This window comes from Diabrotica undecimpunctata, chromosome 10 (genome assembly GCF_040954645.1).
Source record: "Diabrotica undecimpunctata isolate CICGRU chromosome 10, icDiaUnde3, whole genome shotgun sequence".
Taxonomy (NCBI): domain Eukaryota; kingdom Metazoa; phylum Arthropoda; class Insecta; order Coleoptera; family Chrysomelidae; genus Diabrotica; species Diabrotica undecimpunctata.
This window is the reverse complement of record NC_092812.1, coordinates 56,021,522-56,048,831: the sequence shown is the minus strand read 5'-3', so window position 1 is coordinate 56,048,831 and position 27,310 is coordinate 56,021,522. Positions and strand designations below refer to the sequence as shown.

At 31.4% G+C, this 27,310-nt stretch overlaps 2 protein-coding genes across 3 annotated transcripts; both read right to left on the bottom strand.

The window, feature by feature from the left end:
• Positions 1-81: 81 nt before the first annotated feature.
• On the bottom strand, positions 82-27,310 carry LOC140452043 (venom protease-like). The gene is made up of 7 exons (XM_072546073.1): positions 27,124-27,310; positions 15,157-15,312; positions 9,447-9,539; positions 9,224-9,384; positions 9,060-9,166; positions 3,007-3,424; positions 82-416 (listed from the first exon to the last, which is right to left on the bottom strand). Exons 1-7 carry the CDS (start codon positions 27,185-27,187, stop codon positions 246-248), a joined length of 1,170 nt encoding a protein of 389 aa, XP_072402174.1. The 5' UTR covers positions 27,188-27,310; the 3' UTR covers positions 82-245.
• Positions 3,444-9,053, bottom strand: LOC140452042 (uncharacterized). 2 transcript variants are annotated; one of them, XM_072546072.1, is made up of 3 exons: positions 8,617-9,053; positions 8,383-8,557; positions 3,444-8,327 (listed from the first exon to the last, which is right to left on the bottom strand). In XM_072546072.1, the coding sequence occupies exon 3, from the start codon at positions 7,441-7,443 to the stop codon at positions 5,239-5,241; it is 2,205 nt and encodes a 734-aa protein (XP_072402173.1). In that variant the 5' UTR covers positions 7,444-8,327; positions 8,383-8,557; positions 8,617-9,053; the 3' UTR covers positions 3,444-5,238. The 2 variants fall into 2 exon arrangements, with proteins under 2 accessions (XP_072402173.1, XP_072402172.1); XM_072546071.1 differs by having other exon boundaries at positions 8,383-9,053.

Here is a 27,310-nt window from a genome sequence, read left to right as displayed (position 1 = left end):
ATTACTATTAAATCAGGTTCTCTTTTCTCCACTGATTTATGTGCTTTTTATTTCCATATATTTGACATGTACAACAAAGCATTGTAAAATAGCATGAAATTTATTTCCCATAGAAAAATAATAAAAATACAAATTAAATATAAAAGTTACAGATTCAAATTTTCACAATTTAGTCAATATTTTCTTTTACTTTATTACTCTACAAAAAAACTAAATGTACCAAATACAAAAATTTAATATAATAACTATGATTTCCACACTATTCGTTCTATCCACGGTATGTATTCTGAAACTCTAGTATAAATAGCAGGAGTATTTTTTTGACCACAAAGTTTACCGAAAGAAGTCACTCCAACTAGGAAGAATTGGCACATATTTCCCTTTTTTGTCACTACAAGAGGACCTCCAGAATCTCCCTATAAAAAACATATTTTGCGTTATTATTATTTAAATATTACAAACAAGTGAAAACGGAAAAGTGTACTAAAGTTAAAAAACACTACACATTTCTACAATTCTGCATTACATCCTCCGGATAATACTGCTCATTTCATTTTTTAACTAATCGAATTCTTTCCGAAAAGCATGTTACAATTGGTACAAAGAAGATGTAGAACATGTTCTGCTAAATAACCATAATAATTCCATTATATATACAGTGTGTCAATTTTAAAACTTACAATGGGCTATATCTTACTATCCTAGAAACGGTTTCAAGCATTTTTCGATATCAGCTTTTGTTCGTAAGATATAGCCCATATAACTTTTAAAATTTACACACTGCTTATATATATATATATATATATATATATATATATATATATATATATATATATATACACTCGCGATCATAAAATCCGGGTCACCTTGAAAATCACCGATATTTCATTTTTAACGAGCTTTATCGTAAATAATAATAACACAAATACAAACTAATGCATGTTTCTGAGAATTGTTGCGGTTTCCTTTGTAACAAAGAATTCCAATAGTGCCGATTTCGCGGTAAAGTGCACACTTCCCAAAATGAACGCTACCTGTAACTCCGCTTGATTTAAATGTCTCGTTTGTACTTCGACTTTCTGTTCAAATGCAACGGACAAACGTTTATTATTGCCACCATTAGTGGTTATTAGTGCCATTATTAGTGTTTATTTTTTGACAAAAATGCCTTTGACTGTTGTTGAAACGGGACAAATTGTTGCACTTGTGGAAGACGGTCACACTCAACGGCAAGTCGCAAGAACTGTTGGCGTAAGCCTTTCTACGGTTCAAAGAGTGCTTCAACGCTTCTAGGAGGCAAGTTTGCTAACCAGGCGACCTGGCTCTGGACGAAGAAGAACGACCAAGGCACTAGATGACCATTTCCTTGTGTTTCAGGCTTTACGAAACCGGACCTCAACTGCGGTTATGCATCAAAATTGTCTAGAGGAAGTACGAAATCGCAATTTTAGTGTTGGAACAGTCAGAAGAAGACTTCGTTCTTCTTGACTATCTTCTCGGGTAATGGCTAGAGGACCGCCACTTCGCCGGGTGCCTCGAGTTGCACGACTAGCTTTTGCTCGACAATACGCGCATTGGGGAATTAACGATTGTAGCAAAGTGTTATTTTCAGATAAATCCCGTTTCTGCCTAACTGGATCCGATGGACGTGTAAGAGTTTGGAGGAGAACCGGTGAACGATTTTCACAAGCTTGCATTGCTCCAAGAATGCCATTTGGTGGAGGCTCGGTCATGGCTTGGGGAGGTATATCTTCCGACTTCCACACAGAATTACCCTTCATCTAAAATGGGTCCCTAACTGCACGAAGATACATTACGGAGATTCCGGAAGAACATGTTATGCCCAACATGGCAGGGCTTGGAGAAAACGCCGTTTTTATGCAGGACAACGTGCGAGCGCACGTTGCCATGATCAGTATGTAATACTTGGACGAAGTTGTAACGACGAGGGTACCCTGGCCAGCTGGGTCTCCGGACCTGAATCCCATCGAACATCTCTGGGACGATTTGAAAAAACGTATTCAAACCCATACACCTCCTCCTAACAACGCACAGGAGCTTAAGGATCTGTTAGTGAGAGAGTGGAATAACATACCACAACATGTAATCCGGAGAAAAATTGAGAGTATGCCCCGTCGTCTGCAAGAGGTTATTAGAGCAAGGGGAGGCAATACACGATATTGGTCATTGAAATTTCACTAATTTTTTACCACGTTCTGTATTTTCCATTTTTTTTCGTATGTCTGTTTTATCAACAATTTGATTTGTTTTCTGTTTTTTCAATAAAAACAATAAAACACCATTTTTTTCTTTCAAAACAAACATTGATGACAAATAAAAAATACATTAGCCAAAAAAAAAAGGTTATTAATGCACCAGAGGCAAAAATATTTAAGAAACTTCAAATTTTCAAGATGACCCGGATTTTATGATCGCGAGTGTATATATATGTGTGTGTGTGTGTGTTTTCACCATCTTTTTGGTGAACCTACTAACAAGCGCATGACATAAAAAATATCAAAGTCCCCTTTTTTGAACAGATGTTTTTAATTAGAATCGCTCTCCGAGATAAAAAAATTACATGATCGATCTAGCTGAGATTTAGCACACTTCAGTAACTCAATAGTTATCATACTTTCAAGTAGTTATATTACATGTCATTATGCAAAAAACAAAATTATTAACATTTATAAATTACTGAAATATACGGGTTTTTTTTCAATTATCTCGGTCAATTGTTTATGTATTTTAATTTAGCAATTGAATTAAAGATTTTTTATTTGAACCATTTTTCTCTAAACTGTATAAAAAAACATTTTATAGTCAAAAAATGATTTTTTTCAATCTGTATGATTGCTTAAAAAAAACAGAGCAAAATCCGCTGTACGTCTTTATGGATTTTTCATCAGCTACCCCTCAGATACCTTTTAGAACCTTCAAATATCTGTATAAGATATTTTCAGCTTAGACAAACATAAAAAAATGTAAAGTAAAAAGTAAACTTACATAACAAGTATCTTTTCCTCCCTCAAGTCGACCAGCACATAACATGGTACTTTCTATTCCTCTTGGTAGTTCTTTATTATTAGGGGGAAATGTTTTCACACATTGCTGATTTTCGTATATATCTAAAGTTACTTTTAATAATCTATCACTACTATCACCAGCAAAATCGGTTTTTCCCCATCCTGTAGCGATGCCTTGACCGTCAAGGTCATGGTTAAGATTTAGACAAGCGGGTCTCGTAAAATTGTTAAACACGATTGGTTTTTGTGTTTCTAGAAGAGCAATATCATTATATTTATACGGAACTGAATATCCTGGGTGAACAATTACTCGTGATATTAAATAGTCCGTATACACTGAACCATCCTGATCTGATGATAAATCGAGTTCTCCAAGACGTACTACAGTTGGTTTGCCACTAAAAAATAAATAATTTTTGTAAAACTGTATAATTTTATCCTCTTTATGAAGCCATATTGTTAATTAAAACATAAAATAAATAATGTGGACTGTAATTGTAAATGTAAGTAATTTATATTTTTATACTAGAAAACAAATTTCCCAATTTAAGAAATTTGGCAAAATCATTGATTTGTATTTTTTCCAGCACCTATTTATGCAAACAAACATTTTCAAGAATAAATTTCATAAAATCAAAATACAGAACGAATTTGATGGATGAAAATTTACAAAACTTGTTTAGGATCTCAATATTCCAAACACAACCGGACTTAAAATAAATTATCAAACAATATTCAATAACAAAAAGTGCATTCAATTTTAATGACTGAATAAATTGAAAGATAAACTATTCTCCTTAGTATTTTATGTTTTTTATTTACATATATATATATAATAATATTTACATATGTATACATAACTTGGAATTGTATTTGCTTTTTTTATCTGTTATATAAGTACTGTAACATTTTTGTTCTTTGACATTATTGTTATTATAGCTTGTCGATTAATAATAATTTTTTCTATATTTATTTTTAATATTTATACTCGTATATTATGATATAAAAGCAATATTTAAGTTACTTGAAGTAACTTGAAGTTATTTGAATGTGCGGCCCGCATAAAAAGTTTTATTTTAAAAATGGCTGCCGACCCACCCCTGTTTATATTGCATGAATCTTAAATATGGACACTAAAAATAATTTCTTGATTTAACATAGCTTGAGTGATAAATTAAAAAAAAATTCCTCTAGACCAATTTTTGAGTTGCTCCGCTTTTTATAAAATATGGAATGAGTACTGCAATAAAACTACATATAATATATTAAAAATTAAACATATGAAAACTTTATTCTATAGGAAAATTCTTGAGGCAATTAGAATGTAGTGAAACAAAGAAATATTTTACATTTTTGGCATTGAACTTTGGGAGTTGCTTCATAATTAGGATATTTACATCTTCCTTTTTGTTCAAAATATATGTACCAATGACCCATTTGATCTCTTCTAACTTCTTCGCAAGGAACGGGTGCTATTGCATGTTTCATCGTGTTTTCCTCGTATGCCGTGGACACATTGGAACTAGATGGACCCCGTCTTTTATAATAATTTACCTTATTTTGCAAAAAAAAGGGTTTGTGGAATTTCTGCTGTCAATTCTAGTAGTAGGAGGTATCTGTTCTTTTTTGGTATTTTTTAAAGAATTTCAATCTCTTCTAAATAAAAGCCATGCTTGAACCACCTTAATGTGAACAAAGTAAAAAAAGGATTTGTGGTACTACTTCTTTGACCTAATCGTTATTCTATATAAGGCAATAAGCAAAACAACGCCTCCCATACTCTTATATAAAATAATGAATGATGGATAATCAATATCAATATCGTGGGCTTGGTGCAGAAACTCACTAAGTCAAAATAAGTCATTTCGAGAAAATGGCTAATAAAAAAACCTCTTGTTTCATGTTGTAGAAGCCCTAAATAATACTTTATTTTTTTTATTTTTATGTGTGTTACTAGATAAAAGATATATTATCAGATGTTTTATCAGTAATGTTTTGACCAGTTTTATTATTCCTGTTTGTACAGATAAAAAAAAACCAAAAAAAACTGACTTGGTGAGTTTTAAATTTATACCATGATTGCAAATACGCAATTGATTTAATGAGGTTTTAAGTAATGGATTGCTATAAAAAAACTCACGGTATGTTGGTATTAAATTTTATTGAATAAAATACAGATTCTTACATGGAAACAATATGAACACATAAATTATCACTCATCGTTTTCGAGATTTTCAGTTTCAGGAACAATATCTCTCACTGTCGAAGATGTTGGTAGTGACCTGTACCATCCATGGTATTCACTCGGAATTACTTCCTTTTCACAGAGTTTAATGAGGTCTGCTTTTTTATTAATGGATATGGGTAGAGCGCCGTTATATAATTTTTTGAGTTCAAGCTCAGTACAGTCAGTTTTTCGACTAGTACGAACTCGTCCTTCGATGTTAATTTTTTTGTACTCTCCGAAATAGTCGTATCTGTATTCAACAACATTTGACTGTCCTTTTTTAAACCTAAAACATTTTACCTTCAGCCAATTTACTTTTTGATTGTCACAATCCCATAACTTATTTTTCAGAAAATGTCTAGAGAGATCCTTCAAGTCCAGGAACTCAGTAAATTTAAGTTCTTTTGTAATGTATGGTCCATAATTTTTATTTCTATTGCGCTTAGATCTTGCCCTTTTAAAAATACTAAGCCAGTCGTTCACAATGTATACAGGTTGATATTTTTTTTCTTTTTCAATAGCACTGTGCATTGAGTCAACTTCCATGTATGAATGGCTGCTTTCTAAAAATTTATGTTCAATTATATCGATTGAGGTTACTTGAACAAGGTATAAAAAAAGAGCAACAATATTCTGGTTTCTATTCTGACCTCCACATGTGTCAGAGAAAACAGTGATGTGTTTTACTTCGGGCTGTAATGTTTCAAACCATTTGTATAAACACGTACCAATTTTTGAGCTGCCTCGTTTTCCATTTAGTTCACTCCAAGCAAAACAGTATGCTTTGTGAGGCTGTGGAGTTTCATAAATTGTTAAATTGTACATGTTTACTTTTCTTGTATAGTACATAGATGACACATCAGAAGATGGTATTTGCAAAACTGACTGCAAGTCGAATGTTGCAGAAAGGAAAGATGGATCATCCTGAGATCTAGATTTGTCAATTTCCTTAGCTTTCGCGGCATCATTTTTGCTCATGATATGATTCCTATAATCTTCTTCTAAATCACGACGCTTTTCTGCATCTGATGCTGTATATCGATCGCACATTTGACACTGGTCTTTTCGTGGTTTAAAAAAAGAAAGGTTATACTGTGTACCAAAAATCTTTCTGTAGACATGCATGGTAACTGCCTTGAAATTATTTTCAAGGCAGAATGAAGAATAAGGTTCATACATTTTGGAAATGCTTAGTCTTGAGTCTAAGTACAGTCTGTTTGTTGACTTGCGACAGTAATGGCTTTCCATTATGGGAAAACTTTCAATGTGAGCCTTAACTCTTGCAATATCAACATCGGGAGTTCTATTTGCAGATGGTCTTTTTCCTCGCTTGTCTTCACCTTCAAATACACCAAGAGGATTTCTGTTTTTGAATGCTGTCATTATCGGACCATTATTAATATTCAAGGTTTTCATGAAAAAAGTTAGACACACTCTAATTTTTTCGTTTCCCTTAAAAAAATGATATGTTTTGGCATTACCCCTCATTTTACTATTTTCACCATTTCTTGGCCTGCGAGTTTTTGGTGAATTTACTGCAACATTTTGTAGAATAAAATCCATTTTTCGCTCAAAAAGTTGAAGACCCCAATATTCCTTGCAAATTTTTTTCCTTTCTTCTTCGTTAAATTTAATATTACATTTATACCTGCATGAATTTTGGCAAGAAATAGGCTGGGGTGCTTTTGGAGGTCGTATTATCCCTCTGGTTGAGACATATTCTTGACCTTTATTCATCTGCTCCTTAGTTCGATTTCTATGCCATCTCTGTGGGTCACTTTTTCTCCATCTTGTTAAACGTTTTTCTTCATCATTGACCAGTACTTCATCGGATAGTTCCATTTCAATCGGATGCTGTAAAGTGGCTAGGCCGGTATTTTCACTTTCACTGTCTTCATCAGAAGAAGTGTATGGCACGAGAACAGTTCTGGTAGACATAGTCTTTTCAATGGCATAGTTGGTGACTTCAACAAGATCGCCACTCTCCTTATCTACAGTATACTCCGTTGTTTCTTCAAAATTGGGAGTAGGTTTTATTACAGACTCGATGCCTAAAATAAAACAATAACAAATAATATCGTAAACTGCTAAGGGTTGTCTTATTGTAATAAAGACGTAAGATCTTAAAATTATATTTAGATTTCTTATCATAATGAAAAAATAACAACAAAATAGTAGGTATGTACACATTGGCTACTTACTTATTGATTCCTCGATAGTCACCGCTAACTGAAGTATTTTATGAGTTCTATTTAAATATGTCATGATTAATAAAGTTTTGACACTCTTATATCACCAGTAAAATCATAAAAGTAACTCAAGCTCTGCACTTCGAATGATATTAATTTGCGTAAAATTCAAAGTAAACAATATTTTTTAAGGTTAGGAAACCAACTGCTTTTGACAGATAAAACTCACTAAGTCACGTTTGTTAAAGAAATTTGACGCACACAATTCACTATGTTACTTGATGAGTTTTTGCGTCTCTACGAACTGGTAAAATGACTTAATGTGTATTTTCTATCTTTGTTTGTGATTACTTAGTAAGTTTTTACAATCAAAAATAATGTTAATACGATAGAATTAAACTAGACTTAGTGAAATATGTAAAGATCTCAATACATGTAAATTTTGACTTAGTGAGTTGTTGCACCAAGCCCACGATATATTGTTTCGATATAAGGTTCTTTTTGCCAGCTGGATACGTTCTTGCAAATGAAATTAGAATAGTAACATCTTTGTTGTCATGCCACTTCACCAAAATCAGGAGAACTCCATCGATAATAGTTTTCTGTTCCTGAAATGAACCTCTGCTTTTTTTCATTTCTTTGTTGGATTTCATTCTACAGCCAGTGAGTCTATTTTGCCTAACATTCCCTACAAATGGTATACATATTCCCTACGAATGGTATACAAATTGTATACCATTCTTTGCTAATTCTTGTTTTACAGACTTTCCCTTTGTAAGACTTTTTTGTAAGATTTTTACCTCGAAAATTAGATGAATCGTTCACTTCATCTTCAGATGTCTCACTAGAAAGAATGTCATCCTCCTCATCTTGAGCGTTTTCATCCTAAAAAATATTAATATTAAAAATGTAGCTCGTGAGAAGAGTCTAAAAAATATACTTAAAGATACATTTCTATTGTCAGGCTATATATAAGAGGAATCATCAATAGCGTCATCTTCATCTAACACTGTCATCAGACTCATCTGGCACAGATCACAGATCTACTACCTATTTCCATAAAATATATTTACCCTGACCTGAGGTAGTTCCATGGCGTGATGGTATAAAGTTACCTGAAAGCAACGTCCATTTAAAACTTAATTTGTTATTCTAATTTTAATTTTATACTTACCAATTATGTATAAGTTAATTATCTCACAATTTTATTTAAAAAATTAAGGGAACTTTGTCTTTAAAAATAGTATAAAGTGACTAAAACTTGTACGAACTTGTACCACACACGTGTAATGACTGACGACAACATATTAAAACTTTTGGCGGGAAAACTTGGTTTGATGGGGATGACTGTTTTATGGGGAGTTGCGCGATCACTTTGATAGAATGTGTCTTGGACTACACAATATGCACTTTAAAATCAATAAAGGGCAAAATATTAGTTTTTCAATTGAATTTAATTTCGGTGTTGTTTGAAAGCAACGCTATGCAATTAATACAGTAGTTTGTTATCAAACGTCATATTAGCTTGACACAGTCAGATGCATAGGAACAGAAGTATTATCATAAGTATTAAGAATATAGTTTCATTTATTTAAATTTATGTTGTGTTCAACTTACACATCTCTTGCATAAGTACAATGTGCAGCAGTAAGAACGAATCTATCGCTTATCAATGTTCCTCCACATCTCCATGGTTCAGAAGTTGTATTGAAACCGATTGCAACCTACAAAGTAAAACAAATTGAATCAATTTTTTATTATACATGACCTTATTTATCTACCATGAATGGAAATTCGCCTGCCTCGGCGGGTGTACCACCCACTATTAACGGTACAGTGTTATAATCACATTTAGGAGTTTGGTAAGACATAGGTGTTGCATCTGAGACCAAGGATATAACTTGTACTTCAGATGTAACTGCTTTACTATATTCTTGACACTCTAAAACAATTTCAGTAAAACGTTAACAAAACAGTAAATAAACTATTATTTATAAAAATTACTTCTTTCACTCATTTTTCCTGGTGGATTTATATTGCCATTTCCATTCGTTTCAAAGTTGGCAGGGAGTAGATTATCATTTGCTTCCACCGTCACTGCAATTAAAACAAATATATACAGACAACATTTGCAAAAGCATACCTATATAATAATGACAAATATTACATTTTATTCTCTAATCACTCACTTCTTTACTTTTTTTTATTTCAAGAGATTTTTTATTTAAGCACTATAAGGAGTTTAGTGAAGGAGAAACATTTTCTTTTAGTTTTCCTGGGCTATATACATTCTCTAGAGCAGGGGTGTCCAAAATAATTTTATGGAGGGCCAGGTTTAGTATTTTTTTAACCGTTTCGGGCCCAAAGAAATACCCAATAACTACTAAATATAATAAAAATTAAATACAATGGTATTTTCCATTATGGATGATTTATTAAAAAAGAAAGCATCAGTTTTACTAACTATTTCACTTAGCTTAGTTAAAACCAAATGGGATGACTGGCATCTTTTTTGGTTGCACAATGCATCTATGCAGAATGCCTATAAGCTGTTTGCAAGTACATGTACTGACAAATAAGGAAATTTTTTGAAGTAAGGTTTTGGTAAGGTTTAGTTATTGGTTAGGGCAAATATACTTTTTATAAAATTCAATCAATCAAGAGTGGAAAAACCAATCCCAAGGTTTTCATCACTCTGTTTATCGAAATATACCAATCGTTACTTGCATGCCAACTATCATCATTCCTCTTCACAAATTAATTCAGTCATTAATATGCTTGTCTTCAGATCAATACGCCTTTGCGATGATGCAAGTAGACCCGCTGAGCTCTCTAGTTTAAAACAAGCACTCATCTAAAACTGTTATCGCGAAAATCACATCAATATGAGCATCCACAGACATCAATCTCAACCCAAAGACTCACCCTCATCATGCGAGAGCTTTTGTTCCTTACATCAAAGGTGTCACTGACAAAATCGACAAAATTCTAAAATACAGAGGAATAAAGACAATATTTACTCCCCAACAAAAATTTTCATCTCTTGTCCGATCAATCAAAGACAATATTCCAAATAAACAACACGGAGTTTATGAAATTCCTTGTGCAGACTGCCCCCGATCCTATATAGGCCAAACAAATCGTAGAATCCAAAATAGGTTTTATGAACATTTCATTTCTGTTCGCAATTCCGACTCAATTTCCGGTCTAGGTCAACACCATCTTCATACAGGTCACAAAATTGATTTTGAAAACACCAGAACCATCGCCTCCATCCGCTTCTATAAACCAAGAATTATCCGAGAAGCCATAGAAATCGAAAAAAGGCCAAATTGCATCAATAAAAAAGATGACGGCATACGGTTACCTTCGACTTGGAGACGTCTCATAAAAAAATACCGTCCACTCCACCCGTCAATCAAAATCCTACTGTCAGAAATGTTCGCGCCAGTCCTCACGCTGGCCCCCACGTCAACCTCCACTCAAGCCACATCACCATCGACGGTATTAACGACTCGTCCTCTATTCCCTGCGGCAGTAATGCATTGATTAGTGACCAGTGTAGTAATTTCTGGGGACTCGGGAGACTGAGACCCCGGGAGCCCTGAAGAAGACATCGGAGAGGATGTCGAAAGCTCGGCGCAATGATAATCGACGCGGTTCAACCCGGAAGACTGTTGAGTTTAATATTCATTCGTAAAGATTAATAATTAATTAATCTTAACTTTAGGTTTAATATATATATATATATATATATATATATATATATATATATGTATATATATATATATATATATATATATATGTATATATATATATATATATATATATATATATATATACAGGGTGGTCCTTAAGTAATTGTACAAAAAGAAACAGTAGATTCTACACTTTAAAATATTACGATTAAAGCCAAATTGCTTTGATAAAATGTTGATATTAAGAAAGATACAGGGTGTTAAAGTGCAAAATTTAAATTTTATTTTTCGCTATAACTTTCATGTTTGTAAACATTTATGTATAAAAATTTACAACTGAGTACTTTTAAATATGAGAAATTATAATTTGATGCACACTTTGATGTATCTTATAGAGGGCGCCACTTATGCCACATATGTGGTATAAATTTGCACTTAACTTTTTTGCTCTTTAAGTTACCTGTATTTGGGATAAAAAATATTAAAGATACATTATTTTAACAAAAAAAAGGTATACCTGTTAATAACTTTAAAACTCAACAGTTTTCGAGATAATCGCATTTTAAAAATCAGCTGCATAATTCTGATCTAAGGCAATTACTCCAGGCAACGAAGAAAAAATAGACAAAAACATTAATACTTCTGAATTTTGGTATAAAATACCTTTAACTAAAGTTAACAGTTCACGAAATATTAAATAAAATAAATATATCTGCAGAATAATTAATAATAGGATTTGACAAAATAACAGAATAATAGGATTTTACATCAAACATTTTACGTTTTATGTAAAATAAAGTCATAATCAAAACATTTTGTTTACAAACCAAATTAAGAAATAGTTAAACTAAATAACATAACTTTTTATCAAAGTAAGTGTTCGATATGTTCACCATTTTCTTTAATTCATTTGTCAATATATTCCATAAAAGATCATCTGATATTAAATAGCATAATTGGTTCTAAAGAAACTGCTGCAGTATTTATTTCTTCCCATAGTTGGTTGCGAATGTTTATGGGATTCTTATAGACACGTTGTTTTAACGCGACCCATACACCAAAATCAAGCGGATTAAATTCGGGGCTACGTGGTGGATATAATGTATAATGGATGAATATATCGATGAGATTGCTTATTTATATGATTACGTTACAGCTTACGAGTAACTATAATTACATCTCGAACAAATGGACTATTATGATTTACTAAAGAACTAATGTTATGCTGAACTAAATTGCCTGTGTGTTTACTATATTTATAACAATATCTTTTATTAGGACAACAATCATGTTTTTGTAAAAATGCTAAGTCTTTCAGGTTAGATTTGTTGCAAAAGTATTATGAAACAGGACACATATGTGTTATTCAATACCTGTGCTCTAGTTTCTATTTGTCCTAATAAAAATGAGTAAAAAATTTACGTAATGAACAATAAGTATTCTTTTTGGATTTTTTATGAATTAAATAATTATATCAATATCTCACCACATTGCCAAGGAATATGACTACCACGACCAATCCAACGTTCAGAAAAGTTGTTTTTAAGTATGTTCTAACAGCCTTCTCTCTAGAATCTGGTTGTGTACCATCTTGCATAAACCACATATTTTGGGTTTTTAGCATTTTACAATAGAGAATAAGTAATACAACGCCATTATAGAAACTTAAGAAGCGATAGCAAAGGGAAATTGTAAACATGATGATGCCAACGTCTGAGTATGGACACGGCACCTAAAGAAGAAGATGAAATATCTTTTCTCCAATAAGACATTTAGCACATATAACAAAGCATTTTGTGATGTTACATTATCATCTTTGAGTTGTTTTAATAAGAATAAACTATGAATTATGCTTATCTACAGGTATTTAGTGCTTTACCGCACAAATATCAAATTAAGAATTATTGTGCAGCTGACTTATAAAATGCATTTATCTCGAAAACGGTTAAATTTTCGGGTTACTAACAAGTATACCTTTTCTTTGTAAAAATAATGTATCTTTAATGTTTTTTAACACAAATAGAGCTAACTTAAAGAACAAAAAAGTTAAGCGTAAATTTATGCCACACATGTAGCATATGTGGCGGCCTCTATTAGTTACATTAAAGTAAGTATAAAATTATAATTTATCCTACTCAAAAGCATCCAACTGTAAATTTTTGTCCGAAAATATTTACAAACGTAAAAGTTATAGCGAAAAATAAAATTTTAAATTTCCACTTTAACACCCTGTATCTTTCTTAATATCAACATTTTATTAAAGCAAGTTGGCTTAAATCGTAATATTTTAAAGTGCAGAATCTACGGTTTCTGTTTGTACAATTACTTAAGGACCACCCTGTATATATATATATATATATATATATATATATATATATATATATATATATATATATATGTATATGTATATCTTTGATATCAAATTAGGTAAACTGCAAATTCAAAGCCTCTTACTGAAAGCTGTTGAACGACGCTAGAAATAAACTTTTACTCCGACGTACATCTACAGTTCTCCCTTGAAAAACACTATCTTTTTCGCTCTTTACGTAAAAGACGTTAAAATGAGTGTTAAAGATTGCATTTCATTTCAATTCGAATTCCACCATTGCTCTACACGTGTTTCGAGTTATATATATATAATATAATATATATAATATAAAGTTTTATTTTGAGGTTGCAGTCATTAATATGGCAAGAAAGTGAAACTCTTTGTTCTTTAATCAAGCTTTCGCAAAATTTATTTGCTTCTTCAGGATATGCTAAAATATGATATCAGTAAATACAATGAAATTAGAATTAAATAACATTGTATAAAACTAGTATAAAAACTTACAACATGAGGTTAATCCATTAAATTTTTAAATTGACAAAACATTAAAACTTAACTTATTAAAATTATATAGTTATGTAAGTACAATATTTTAATTTTGTATAAATTCATTATGACATTGATTATTATGTTGATGTTTGATTTATGTCAGAAAGACACTCGTTTCTGTTTATTATGTTTTTTGTTGTTGATAACTAGCTTTTGATTGTTATTATAGTTACGTACAAAGTGGCGCCAAATATGAATATTTAATTTAAATTTTTTGAAATTATAGTATTTATAGTCAGAAAATCTAATATTAGAAAATTATTGTATTAATTTTCGTAAGACAGAATGTAATTATAGATATTGCTTAGTTTATCAATATTAGTTTTTTTATTAACGCATTGATATTTATTTATGCATACCATTTCTAAGAATTCTCTTTTATTTAATTGGTTTTCACGTCTTAATATATTAGTTTCATTGAAATTAAATGAATGATTTTTATTAATTGCATGATCTATTAATGCACACGTATTTTTATTATTTCTAAGGTCACTATTATGTGATGTTAGTCTGCCTATTAGATTTCTAGATGTGTGTCCGATGTATGACTTATCACAATTTTCGCATGGTATTCTATAAATTACATTTGAGCTTTCCATAATGCTAATAGGTGATTTATTTTTGTATACAATGATGCTAATGTTTTAACATTTTTAGTTGCAATTTTAATATGGGAATAGGATTTATGTATACAATGATGCTAATGTTTTTACATTTTTAGTTGCAATTTTAATTGATAAGTTAAGTTTTAATGTTTTGTCAATTTAAAAATTTAATGGATTAACCTCATGTTGTAAGTTTTTATACTAGTTTTATACAATGTTATTTAATTCTAATTTCATTGTATTTACTGATATCATATTTTAGCATATCCTGAAGAAGCAAATAAATTTTGCGAAAGCTTAATTAAAGAACAAAGAGTTTCACTTTCCTGCCATATTAATGACTGCAAGCTCAAAATAAAACTTTATTTTACATAACGTGTCAGTCAATAATACCTAACTACTTTATATATATATATATATATATATATATATATATATATATATATATATATATATATATATGATATCGTCTACATATCCATTCGTATATCGGTACACAAATATTTAAAATTTAATATTAAGTATACTAATACCTTCGCAACAAACAATCGCAGTAAGCAAATCATTTGCAAAACCACATAACGTTTGATCAACTCCTCGCTTGGCCTGCTCATCTGCGCTTGGACAATTAGTAATTTCTTTGCAAACTCCTCTTTTTGTGGTTCCTTTGAATGTACATCTGTTGCCGACTAAAATAGAAAATTAAGGTGTGGTAAATAAAAGAAGTTTGCATTTTAAAAAAATTGCTGTCATATTTTCGGCCATGCGCCATGCTAGAAACCAACGTGTTATGGACCAGATCAAAAATTTCCAGGTATCAAACATTCGCTGGATGCGCCACGTAGAACGGATGCAGAATGATCTAGCCTCCAAGAAAATTATAAAACTGACATCAGCGGGAAGAAAACCTGAAGGACCCAGGCTTAAATATTATTAGTAGAAAAGGTTATCAAATGATAGGTAACTTAAATATTTAAGTATTATAGTTATAAATAATATCTTTCAACAATAAATTTAACAAAAAATTAATTTTTTATTTGAAAATCAAATCTATACGTGTTAATTTTTTGCGACATGAAATTAATTAAATCAGACAAGAACACCAATTTATGAAAGAGTAAATAAAGAGAACGAGATGATGAAACAAGAAGTAAGCAGCTTGAAACAGAATGTGGAGAGAAAAGAAAGAAAACAATGTTTTCTCGGTAGAATATTTATTGATATGAATATTATTAAATTGCACAATAGGAACAAGGAATTGAATGAAAATAAGAATTGCACAAATTTTAACTATAGAAATATATTTTGTTTACTAAAACATTGTACATGTAAACTTAAACTTAACTAATTTCTATTTGAGTGATTCAACGCGCCTAATTCTCTAGTGCTGCGCGCGCAGCGGACCGATCATGTTTGAGTGGGAGAGAGACGCAAGGCATTCGCCGGTCCGGCGGGCCTCTCTCTCGTTCGGTGACTCATCGTAACAGACGTGAGCGGGCGTTACACTTTTTCATGAGTGACTCCGAGCCACAACCTAATTTAAGACGTTGTCACGTCAAAAATATTGAAAAGTACTATGACCAATTTTCTTACATAAAAATTAAAAGTACAAGTTCAGGTAAAAGCAGCAACAACGATAGAAGAAAGAGTATGTAAGCTGGAGTTGGATAGTGCTGAAGACAAGGAAAGAATTATACAAAATAAATTCAAACTGCAAAAAATTAGGGACCAACGCATTATACATTAATCACAATCAAACGACATCAGAAAGAGAAATGTAGAAACAAATAAGATAAAGGGCAAAAGAAGAAAAAATGAAAAGGATTTAGTGAGAATTGGATTTAACAAACTAACTATAGACAAGGTAGAATGGAAATGGAACATGAAAGAAGGAAACCAGAAATAACAAAAAAAATAAGAGTAAATGAAAAGTAACGAACATGGCAATGAATAAGGAAAAAAGTACAATAAATATTAATGGACAGTAGAGGGAAGTGTAAAAAAGAAAACAAGGAGAATAGAAAAGAGATATGAAAGTTGGGAGCCTGGAATATTAGAAGTATACAAGGCAAAGAAAAATATCTGGAGATGGAGTTCGCAATTAGCGATCTTAAGGCCGGTTTTCACGCTACGTCTTATTGTACGTTTTGTTGGATAGGACAAATCCTATACAATAAAACGTGGCATGTAAACAGCAAAACGTACGTCTTGTCGAATCGAAATGAAATCCAAGGTCAGATTGCAGAAATGATGGGAGAAGCATAGTTTTGCGAGAACTGATACACCCACGATTTTCTCGGGGAATTTATTGAATTGTATAAAAGTTTTCCTTGTTTAGGGAAGTGAAAAATAAAGACTATAGTGACCGTAATAAAAAAAAAACGTCGCTTATAATTTTTTTTTGTCTGTAAAGGGAAAAAATGCTTACGTTTTATTTTATTCTTTTTGGTGTGTAAATCAAAGAAAATCATTTTTTTAAACCTCTACCTATTTATAACTAATAAACAAATAGTAGTTTAGCTTTAGTTAGTAGTAGTTCTGTTTTAAAACCAAGTAGATTGCATTACAGGTTTCAGGAATTATTTGGCTTAGCGCTGGTTTGGATATTATGGTTGTGAACGTCAAGTCCTTGAGGCTGCGTCCTGTTGCAAGATATCTGAGAGTTGCTGTGAGTCTTTCATGGGGTGTAATGGCTTTTCTCATGAAGTTATCTTGTTTCAATATGTATGGTGTTACCAACTCTAGCAATTGACAATAGGCTGAGGTGTCCATTCGCAAATAATTGCGCCACTCATCTTGTTCGCCTCTCAGTTCTTTTAGTAACGAGACGTGGGAATACTGGTTTCTTTTCAGAAGCCACTCTCTTGACCATCTTGTCTTTTCCCTCTTTATCCCCTTTTTCTTCAGTCGTAGTATCGTTATAGTTGAAAAAATAAAAGAAAGCAGCCTTGTTTAATCCATAATAAAAAAATCACTAAACAAACTTCACACAACTCAAGACTCTGAATTAGAAATTAGGTAGAAAACGGAAGGAAAAACGTAGTGTGTATACACTGGACAAAACGTACATTTTGTCGTACGTTTTATATGACCCACAAAACGTACAAGAAAACGTAGCGTGAAAACCGGCCTTTACATTGTTTATAAGTAAAAAGTGTAAAAAAAGTTTATTCTTTTCCATATTTTGTTATATTACATATTGTTATCACCAAATTTATCAAAATCAGTTGTTAGTTACCTGTATCAAAGTGTGTCAAGAAAAAGGCTTTTTTGCAAATTTATCTAGTCTACAAATTCAACAAATTTACGATCTAATTATAAATTTGAACAAAATATGTACACATCCTTATCTTTAAATAAAAATCTTACATTTTTTCATTTCGATGATCGCGTATTTTCCGTCTTCTTTGTAAGTGATTTCGTCATTTTGGTTTTTAATGTTATTCCAATTTATCATTATAAATACCACCAAATTGATTAAATTGGAATCACTGTGATGAACTATTTTTAAGGTTTAATCATTTTATAAACCATATAATATTATAATCATAATCTAGACCAGGCGATATCTGGTTTGGGTTGGGTAAATCTCATATGATCCTATTTTTTGCTTTAATCGCGCACACTTCATAGGTGGGCTAATTTTGTTTTTAAACAATTTGTGAAAAAAATTGGAAAACTTAGATTAGAAAAATTAGAAATAATTATTATTGCATAAAAGAGTCAAAAATAAATTTTTTTGTGAATTTGAAAGCCACACAAAACCTTCAAAATTGATCCAGAAATTATTTTTGATATAAAAACTACACTACACAAAATTTTAACACAAACGATCAATCTACATTTTTGAAAAAGAAGTTATTAATTTTTAAAATTATGCAAATCCAACACAAACTTTTTTTCGTATAAAAGGGCATTTGTGCTTTCAAATAAAATTTGAATAATTGAAATCCATTGAATAGGAGAGCTTAGGTAATTTTTTAAACAACTGTACAAGTTTTAAGCAAATAAACAAATGGAATAACTTTTTCAATTTCTAATTAACTTTTTGTTTTAAAAACTGCCTTTTTAATATAGAATACTATTATTAACGTTCTTCAATACATAGAAATATCATTGTTAAAACTCTATTTCGATATTATCTATTTTTTTATTTTATATTGTTTAAAATTGATTTAATAAATTGAAGAGTTATTATTATAGGCATTAATATTCATTGATAAAAAATACTACAGTTGAAATTTATACTGTAACCTTAACGGACAAAAAAAAAGAAAAAAATTACGTTATTTTGCAAGTGAATATTCATGTATACGTAAAAACATGGAAAATAAGTAATTATACGCTTTTAAAAGTATTGTACTTGAAAGTTTTAACTCACAGGACCCCAGTTTAAAAAAAATGATCAAAATTGGTCCACTAGACGCTGAGAGAATATTAATTTTGAACGCTTGATTGTATTTTTGAGACCGCTGAAATTACTATCCCCACCCCTACCTCTCGTCGATTTTTCTGTATTTTTAAAGTTTAAATCAACATTTTAACCAGGTTGCACAAAAGAAAAACATGTGAAAATTTATATCTACCAGGGTATTTGGCACAACAAAGGTATTCGTTTAAAAGACAGACCTGAAACCTTCTACTATTGTTGTAAATACCGGTGAACTATCGTAACTTCGCAACTAATTGACCAATCTTAATGTTTGCGTTTTTCGCTTTTATTTTGCATATTTTGTTTATTACATAGGGGAAATGTGCCTATAATGGACCCCTTAAGAAAATAGCTTTATAATAATTTTAATTATTTATTTGGCAGGCTTTAAATATGACCACATAACAAATTGTTATTTGTACAATACGCAAATGTTTCAAATTTTGCAGCAAGTTTGCAGCATAAGTTTTTTTTCAAGTTTGCAGCATAAGTATTTTCAAGATTAAAAAAATTACGTGCATATTTCACACACAAATTGTTTTGTCGATTTACATCTGCATATTCAGTGTGACACCAATTCTTACACACTTGAGAACGAATCTATTTTTCTTTGGATCGTGAATGCGAAAATAGTCCATTGCAGTAAATGCAAGCTGCATCATCAGAGTCGTCTTCTTCCAAACAGCATTCACAATCGTCTTCAAAAATACTTGTAGTTAAAACACGACCTTACCTTTTCACTTTTCTGGCGTCTTATTTCCTTTTTTACGTCTCTTTCTGCAATTTTTTGTTTTATATCTTCAATTCCTGGCGTTGAATTTAAACATCCTATTTTACTCCGTTTTCTACCCCTTTTGCGTTACTTCAGATACAAACATCTACCGAGACGTTTATTACTGAAGATAATGTTGATTTCTGATCAGTGGGTGTTTTTGATAAACTTTTAATCGAAGAAACATTTTGGCTCCAATGTTTCGGTGGTGAGTTCTGGTCAGAACATGCTAGTAGTGGGTTTTATTCAGAGTTTTCTCTATCTGTTGTTGTAGACTGCAAAAATTGCCAATTCTCAAAGACATCTGCATTAAACGGTTGTATTCCTGTCTTTTTAAATGCATTACTTGCATTTGATGGTAGAGCACTTTTTAAATATGTTCTATTAAAGAGACTGGTTACTTTAAATTGGATCACTGTTTTACCTGGATTTTGTTGCAGTCATAATTGAATTTCTTGGCCGTAGTAACTTTGAAGTGGTCTAAAAAATCCTACGTCCAAGGGTTGAACGTGCTGAGGAAAACAAAACATAATAACCTTTTCCTTTGCAAATTGGAGGGCTTCAAAACTTTTATGTCTACCATGGCATCGAGTAACAGAAAACTTGGTTGGTTTTAGAAGCCTTTGCATACCTTAAAAAATGTTAGAGTCACAGATAGAAAATGCCGGAAGTCATCAACACTTTTTCTTGAGCGAAGGCTACACTTCCAGTAGGTGCATCGATCATATGTTCATCAAGATTTCTTTTGCACAGTTGTCAAACCGGACTCGTCCATATTATAAATATTTTCCGGTGGAAAGTGAAACTCATCTAATATATTTGCTAATGCAGTAAAATAGGCACATTATATTTGGTTTATTAAAAGCTTGAGCCCTTGCCAACGAAGTATTTTCTGGAGTGCGTAATGATATTCGAGGATTTCGCTTTAAAAAGCCTCTGGCCCATTTCCAGTCTGCCACCCTGCTTTCCTTATTATAATTCTGGCTAATATTGTTTTTTTCAGCTACTTCGTATACAAGTTTTCGTAAATTTTTACTGGTCAAGCCAAAAAAAAACGAGTTTCCATAGTGATAATACGGTTAGCATTTTCCTGTTCAAAAGTAGTGGAGAATATTGGTCTTGTTGTAGTCCTTGTTGCTTAATAAAGCGCCGTTTCAAAGTCGATCTTGGAACGTTAAAGGCTTTTTGCGGCCAGTCCCGTAGTTATTTCTTATTATGCTTTTTAAAGCTTGCTGCATATTACTCTCTTTCCATTGTTCTTTTTCTGATGAGCCGTCCCTCTAAAACATATTATGTTAATCATTAAGTAGCAACACTGAATGTATGTCCAATTTATTTTTTTTTTCGTGATGGGGGACCCAACGATGTAATATATTAAGGATGGACCATGTTGATATTTTTACATGTAGCTGATCAACGACGGAACTGACGTCACATTATCGGCTACAATGTTCGACGTGAATTTGACAGTTAATTAATGTGAATATAGCTGTCCCTGATATTTTAATGTTAGGCAGGTTATAAAATATGTTAAGTCAATAATTTAATCTATTTTTTTTTGTAAATCGATAAATTCGTCAAATTTTTAATATTTTGCATCCAGTCACATCAGTGGCGTGCGATATGCAAATAAATAAAATATATATGTTTTATAGTTTTTACGTTATTAAAATTTTCCACGATATTATTTCTTTTCTTTTATTCAAATGTAAATAACGAAAATAAATAATTATTATATATATATATATATATATATATATATATATACATATATATATATATATATATACATATATATATATATATATATATATATATATATATATATATATATATATGTATATATGTAGATATTATGTACCAAAAGATTTTTTTCGTAGACCACTGACATTTCGGAAATAAGAGTCGGCAAGTGTTATCGGCGATTTTAGAGGCAAATATTTATTTATAGGTTCCATCCTTAGTATATTACATCGTTTGATGGACCCCTAGTTTGTCATAGGAAACGACACAGGGGTGCATAATACACAAATAGATAAGGCGGTAAATTTAGTTTCTGGTACTTTTGTTGTGGCAATTTTAGTCCTAGCCTCCTCAAGAATTTCTCTCCAGTCGTCCCTGTCCATCGCTGTCCTCCATGCCAAGCACGTATACCATTTTTCAAAGTAAAACTGTTGCACGTCACAATTTATAAAAAGTGACGTCACTTATATTTAAAATTTCCAGAACGTCAACCTTAGAGTTCAAATTTTCCTAACACAGCTAATAATACGAAACCCATACGGAACTGCTCGATCTTTCATAGGCGTCAACATGGTATAACAATCAGAAAAATGTAATCATCATTGTATTGGGAATTTTAGAATTATATTAATTAAATAACCAAAAACATTTGTTATTATTAATAATATAAATTTTATGAAATAACTCTTTAAGTCTAATATTCAACAAAATAATAATTTTAATTAAATAGATTAGACAATTGTACGCAAATGATACTGGAATACTTCAAATTTCAATGACAGTTCAGCTTGTGGCAAAATTGTTTAAAGTGATGCCACTTTTTTGGAGTAAGAATTTTGTTTATGTTTTGATTTCTTACACAATTTGATCATAATATATTATATGTTAATAAATTGTATTTATAAATACATATTAAATTTAAATTAATAGCTTTAAAAACTAATTATTGTTGTGTATTGTGATTGTGCTATGCCAAAAGAACTAAATAGTCTGTAGAAAGCTGATAAGCTTTCATATGAGATATATTATTTTGAACAAGAAATAATGGCGGGACGTTTTTAGTATTAATGCTCTAAAAGAGGTACCTAAGTTTAAAATTTATAATATATAATTTTGTATTAAAATGTTTTCTTATGTATTTTAGTGTGTTGCAGTAGTCTTAAAGCTAAGTGTATTTACTGTTAATATTACAGTTTGACAAATAGTTGACAGTTTAAAAATTCCTCACTTACTAACTATTCTGATGTTTTGGCAACGCTGTGGGGTTCTGACGTCGTAAATCTTAAATGACGTGCAATCATTTTTATATGAAAAATTCTATATTCTCATGTTTCTCATGTCTTCATCGATGTTGTCAAGGAACCTTGTTCTTGGCCTTCCTGTTCTTCTCTAACCAATGGGTCTATCAAGGAGCGTTTTTCTAGCTTGGTCATTTTGTTTCATCCTCATTACATGCCCTATCCACCTCAGACGTCCTACTTAATATATTTTACGATATCTGGTTCCTGGTATTTTATAAAGTTCGAAGTTGTATCGTCTTCTTCACAATTCATTGTCATTCGCTGATCCATAGATTCGCCTTAGAACTTTTCTTTCGAAACATCCTGTTTTCATTACTTTTTCTTGGAGTCCAGGTCTCTGAACCATATGTTACGACTGGGCGTATTGTTGTTTTGTAGAGATTTATTTTTGTATTTCTCGATATAATTGTGGATTTAAGGAGGAGATTGAGCCCAAAATAGCATCTGTTGGCCGTGCAAATTCTGCGGTTTATCTCTGCGGTAGTATTATTTTCAGTGTTCAGTGCTCCCAGGTATAAAAATTCGTTGACTGCTTCGATGACGTCGTTTTATATAACAAGTGGTCGTAGGATTTGTGGTTGCGTGCTTATTTTCATATACTTCGTTTTTGTTGGTGTTCATAATTAAACCCATTTTTGTAGCTGATTCTTTTAACGCTACATATCCCTCTCATACAGCGTTTTCCGTTCCAACAATATTGAGATCATCAGCATAGGCAAGGATTTGCATTGATTTATTATATATTGAACCAATGGTTGTGATCTGTGACATACGTATTACTTTTCCCAGAGCCAGATTGAACAGTATACAGGAGAAAGGGTCTTCCTGGCGCAGGCAGTTATTTGTTTTAAAAGGTTCAGACAGTTCCCCCTGAATTCGTACTCAACATTCAACTTTTTCAAGAGTTAGTTTTGTTAAATTTACCAACTGATTTGGTATTCCTAGCTCTTTCATTGCCTTGAACATTCTCTTCTATTCACAGAGTCGTAGGCTGCTTTGTAGTCTATAAATATGTGATGAGTATCAATGCCATATTCCAGAGTTTTTTCTAAAATTTGTTTCAGGATTGCAATCAGATAAATTATCGATTTACCACCTCTGAAATCAGCCTGGTATTTTCCTACTATCCGTTATGTATATTGTGCCATACGGTGACATAGTACTGTGGAGAATATTTTATACGCTGCATTTAGAAGCGTAATTCATCTGTTAGAGCATTAAAAGATATCTCCTTTTCTGTGTATGGTGCAAAATATTCCAAAGTATGCATAAAGAAAGAGAAAAACAGACAGTTTTCGGATAGGACGGTGCTGTATGCACAATATTTTTACTCTACAATACGTAATAGAGAAACGTGTTGCTATAAATCTTGCTACCAATCTAAAAAAGTCTACTGACACATTGCCTTTAAAATCTCGTCAAATTTTGATAAAAACAGACCTAAAGAAAACGTATATAAGAGCTCTACACAACATCTATAAGAACCCACTGAATGTTGTAAGATGAAAAATTCCTTTTTACTGCACTCGTAAGAGACAAAAATGCTTCTGAACCTCTAAAAATCATACGAACAAGCTGAATTTTGCAGAGAATATTAATTTTGGGACCTCAAAAAATATGCAAAAAGTTAACCACTTTTACCCCCGAGCTTACACCTAAAACTTCCCTCGTAAGGGGGTAAAAACGCAAAAAAATCGATTTACCAAGAATCTGTACGCCGTAGAAGAAATGTTTTAAATAAAAAATGTTGCTGAGATAATTTCAAACAAAAATCTTTATTGGCACTTTTTGTGTAGAATGAACCGTTCTCTCACAAACAACGCTTGAAGCGACCGTCGATTTTAAATGTCAGTTATCCGCGTGAAATCAATATTTCATAAAACTTGTATCAGAAAGAGTTCAGCTTTCGTATGCAGTTTTTAAAGAAGAAAAAAAAATTAGAAAAAGAGCAAAAGGCCAAAGTAAGAGCACTTAAAAAAATGACTAAACAAAAACTTAAGGATTTGAGGGAATCTTCTAGTTCGGGGGCAGTGACATTATGCTACCATCGTCATCAGAGTCTGAATATGATCTAATGACGAAATGCAAGTAGAGACAGATACTGAATGTAAATCAGAAGCAGAAGGTGACGAGTTTGAATTGAGTGTGCAAGATTGGGTAATTGTAAGCCTCATCTCCGAAAGAAACTTAGTCCATCGTTACGTAGGACTGATAATGGGAAGAAAGAACGAGGATTTTAAAATCAAATTTGCCCAAAAAAGATATGACAAAACCTTTAAGTGGCCAGAAAAAGAAGACATGGGTGGAGTCGCACGTGACCAAATTTTAAAAAAGTTACCAAGCCCGACTATTAGGAGCTACAGTAAGCGCATAGGATGTTTTGTCTTTTCTAAATCACTGAGAATGTTCAATATTCAACAATATTTTTTTTCACTTTTATACTTTTTGAATATAATTTTCTGCCAGAAAGTGTTTCTATTTTTAATAATATTATTTGTTATGTCATGACTGAGTAAAGTTAGTTTTCAGCATCCAATTTTTGGTTTTATTTTAAAATTGTAAATCTGGGAAGGTATAATCAAGTCACCCATACACAAGGATCAAGTCTCCCGAAGTACGGGGAGACATGATTAGTTTTTCTCTATTACTAGATTCTACAAAAACTCGTTGTTTATTTGTAGTATATTTTTCGGGTGTATAACACCCAAAACTTTGATAAATTTGTAATGTTCTACTAAATTATCAAGGTTCTAGATCGTTTATAAAAAAAGTTATCTGAAAAAATGTAACGGTCGGATTAAGTCTCCCTCTTTGCCCCTAAACATTGATTTGTAAAAATGGAAGTTTTACTTGTCAATGAAAGTAATCAATTTTATTGATTTAACGAGAATCGTAAAAAATGGGAAACATCGCGCCACGTTTATTTACTTAACTTTTTTATAAAAACTGAGTTTATTTGCGACAAAATACAAAAACATACGAAAGCTGCACTCTTTACATTTAAAACACATCTTTTGTCGATAAGACACTTGGATCAAAAGATATCGAATTTTTACCGTCCGCCGATACAAATTTTATTGAACATTGATTTCGCGCGCGTAACTGACATTCTAAATTGATGGTCGCTTTAAGCGTTTTTTATGAGAGGACGGTTCATTCTACACAAAAAGTGCTAATACATATTTTTGTTGAAAATTATCTCAGTTACATTTTTTATTTAAAACATTTTCTTCTACGCCGTACAGATTCTTGGTAAACTTGTTTGCATTTTTTTTTTTTTTTTTGGATGGCAAAATTAATATTCTCGGTAAAATTCAGCTTGTTCGAATGATTTTTAGAAGTCAACCCTCTGATCACTGGACTATTTCAGAAGTATTTTAAGTAACAAAGAGTCTTAAACAGAAATATTGCCTATCCCTTATTTTATTTAAAATTTATATTCAAGAGGCATCAGAAAGAGAGAAAATGTTCAGGTAAGTCGACGGGAGCTACCTGGCATTATTCTTCGCTGATGATCAAAACACAATGATTAATACATTATTTTTTCTTTAACGGATTCAAAAAGTTGATTCAAAGTTGAGTATGCTTTCAACCTTTGTCATGCTATTTTGGACACTAAAAAGAAGCAAACGCCTAAATTTCCAGAATACATGCCTCAGACTTAAACTAATAATTGACATATGAAGAAATATTTTGTTTAACTGCTTTGCTTAATTAATTTTAAATTAGGTTTTTTTTATTATTAAATCTATTTGAAATGGTTGTAGATAATTCTTAATAAATTGTATTTAATGTACAGCGATTTAATAGGTATATAACGTAAACATTTGGCTACTAAACGGATTTAATTAATCAGAAAGTACACAAAATTATTGTACGTAATTTATTATTTTAATAGAAAACAAAGACCAATCAAATGGGCTCATTAATTTTATTCTGCTGTTCCGCTCTTGTTTTTGTTAAAAGTAAAAAGATCTGGAAAACCCAAGAATTTAAACATCGTCAATTAATTGCATACTTTAAACATTACATCAAGAACATATCAAAATATAAATATGTAAACAAAACGAGATTTATTTAAAATTCAATGGATATTTTCATAAATTAGTTTAAAACACAAGAACAGTTTTAAAAAAATGTAAGTCTGCTTAAAAATACGTCGCGTTATAAAGAGAAAAGAAAAATAAGACCGGTTTAATATTCGTGCAGTATTAAGAATTAGCTGTCATAGTATATTAAGTTTTTTACTCACCTTGAGCAAATACGTCGTTGTAGAATACAAAGTATACGAAGAGGAATATAACTTTATGTTTCATCTTTTATAATATAGTTACACATACAACTAACACAGCATTACCGCCTTCACTTTACCAACTACAATACCAACCTTTGGCAGTGTTCACTCGTTTTAGCAGTATATAAGAAGTATGGAGTTAACA

What these genes read in the sequence shown, in the direction of transcription:
- LOC140452043 (XM_072546073.1), bottom strand. Translation starts at nt 27,187, where the DNA reads ATGAAACATAAAGTTATATTCCTCTTCGTATACTTTGTATTCTACAAC. An exon ending in CAACGACGTATTTGCTCAAG is followed by an intron (nt 15,313 to 27,123) that starts GTGAGTAAAAAA and finishes TTTCTATTTTAG; the next exon opens with TCGGCAACAGATGTACATTC. An exon ending in AGGAAAAATGAGTGAAAGAA is followed by an intron (nt 9,385 to 9,446) that starts GTAATTTTTATA and finishes AAATTGTTTTAG; the next exon opens with AGTGTCAAGAATATAGTAAA.
- LOC140452042 (XM_072546071.1), bottom strand. Translation starts at nt 7,443, where the DNA reads ATGTGTACATACCTACTATTTTGTTGTTATTTTTTCATTATGATAAGA.